This window comes from Sinocyclocheilus grahami, unplaced genomic scaffold (assembly GCF_001515645.1).
Source record: "Sinocyclocheilus grahami isolate Dianchi unplaced genomic scaffold, SAMN03320097.WGS_v1.1 scaffold322.1, whole genome shotgun sequence".
Lineage (NCBI taxonomy): Eukaryota > Metazoa > Chordata > Actinopteri > Cypriniformes > Cyprinidae > Sinocyclocheilus > Sinocyclocheilus grahami.
Genome location: NW_015505501.1, coordinates 263,748 through 265,842, shown reverse-complemented (window position 1 = coordinate 265,842; position 2,095 = coordinate 263,748). Strand labels below are relative to the sequence as shown.

General features: G+C 39.7%; 1 protein-coding gene across 1 annotated transcript in view; it reads right to left on the bottom strand.

Annotated features, from left to right (window-relative positions):
* The window catches only part of LOC107602221 (BRCA1-associated protein-like), a 13,927-nt gene extending 12,389 nt beyond the window's left edge, over window positions 1–1,538 (bottom strand). Inside the window, exons 1-3 of the mRNA XM_016294667.1 lie at window positions 1,277–1,538; window positions 291–452; window positions 34–217 (exon numbers count right to left, since the gene is read on the bottom strand). Coding sequence (XP_016150153.1) covers window positions 34–217; window positions 291–452; window positions 1,277–1,355 — 425 coding nt within the window. The 5' untranslated portion in view covers window positions 1,356–1,538. The remainder of the gene's footprint in view (window positions 1–33; window positions 218–290; window positions 453–1,276) is intronic.
* Between the last annotated feature and the right edge of the window lie 557 nt (window positions 1,539–2,095).

Here is a 2,095-nt window from a genome sequence, read left to right as displayed (position 1 = left end):
AGACAGATAGATAGATAGATAGATAGAACTAACTTAGTTTTGTAGAGGTGCATGATGCCGTGGACGATCTCCACTGACGGGTTTCCGCTGAAGAATGAGATCTGATCCGGCAGCTGTTTGGAGGGAGAGTCTGGAGTCACACTCTCGTCCGTTTGATCGTTGACTTCTCCGTTTACGTCAGCTGTGGACTTCAGATCTTCTTTACCGTCCTCGGCTCCTGATGGAAAAATACAGTGCGTTTACTCATCAGGGGTTAAACGAGTGTCAGATGAAAGAGAGTAACTGCAGACCTGCGCTGGGCTGGAAGGTCTCGATCACCATGTCGCTCATGACGCGGCTGCCCAGGTGCTGGTGGAGGACGGCCGCTCGCTCCAGCTCCGGTTTACCGCCCAGCGTCGCTCTAGCAGAGGTCAGCGCTTTCTCTCTCATCTCGTCCTCTGACATCTCTGAAACTGTGGGACACAGGAGATGTGAGCTGCGACACCAAGCCTCAACATAAAGGCCTCAAAGAGATTCTAGAAGCAAGCTCAGAGCTCAAACACACTGAGTGTGTGAATGAATGCTCTCTGTTAACAAAACCAGATGATCACGATATTTACCATAATCATACGTTTCTTTGCTATTCCTTCAGCTCAGGTCCGTGATTCTACTGCTACTGATAAAATAAAATAATAACAATAAATAATAATAATAATAATAAAACAAATAAGTATATAATTTTTTTATTGTTATTCAGTTTATGATTACTTTTTCACTGTATTTGTTTTCGTTATCCAGAAAATGTGTGTCCCAGAAAATATCTAATAACATTAGCAATAATAATTATTATTATCATTTTACTGATTATCCAGTTTATTTTTTTATCGTTTCATTATCCTGTTTGTTCTAATGAATTGTCTCAATGTTGTGTTTTACTTTTGTTTATCAAGCTCTGTAACTTTGGGACCCAGAAAATAATAATAATAATAATAAATAATTACATAATTATATTGTTTATTATTATTTATTTATTTAATATGAAAATCAAGTAACGCATATGCAGGTATGATTACCCTTAATAATACTATTTTCATATAAACCATGTCACTGTATGTCACTTTAGGAAACAATATTTTCATGGTATTTTCATACCTTGTGGCATGTCCAAAAACATAATGCATTTTTGTACTGATGATAATAAGATGATGACACCATGGTATATGAATATGGCCATCATCCTGTACCGTGGTAAACAAAGCCAGTGTCAGTTCAGTAACAGTGAAGGAGTGAAACTCACCGGCGCAGTACTGAAAGCCGTGCGGGGACTCAGACCGATCAGCGAGCTCGAGTCTGATCACAACCAGAGACACACTCATCGAGCCCCGACACACTGCTCCACTGCTCCACTGCTCCAGACACGCGGCTTTAACCCAGAGACCGGGCCCGTGCTGACGGGGTTTCTTCAGAACTATAGGCCATACACGCTGAACAGAATTATGTTTATTATTAGAGCGAAAACGCGTGAAAACAACAATGACGTTTGAGAATGAAAAATAAATTACTGCGTTACTTCCGGGAACGAGGATCATTTCAAAACAAAAGCCCTAATTCACACTTTATAATAAGAGCCTTTCATGGCCCCTGTTTGTGAATATTATAATGGTAATATTGTTTAATATGCGTCATATACACCATGGTATTTTTATTATTCTAATTTATATAATTATTATATTCATTATATTTGCATAATCAGAATGATATATTTATTGCCAAGTACATTATTACACACTCAAATAATTAGTCTTGAAGTGACAGACAGACAGACAGACAGACAGACAGACAGACAGAGAGACAGCCAGTCAGACAGACAGACAGACAGATAGACAGACACAGAGACAGACAGATAGACAGACACAGAGAGAGAGACAGACAGACAGACAGATAGACAGACAGAGAGCTAGACAGAGAGACAGATAGATAGACAGACACAGAGACAGATAGACAGACACAGAGACAGACAGATAGATAGACAGACACAGAGACAGACAGATAGATAGACAGACAGACAGATAGACAGAGACAGACAGACAGACAGACAGACAGACAGACAGACAGA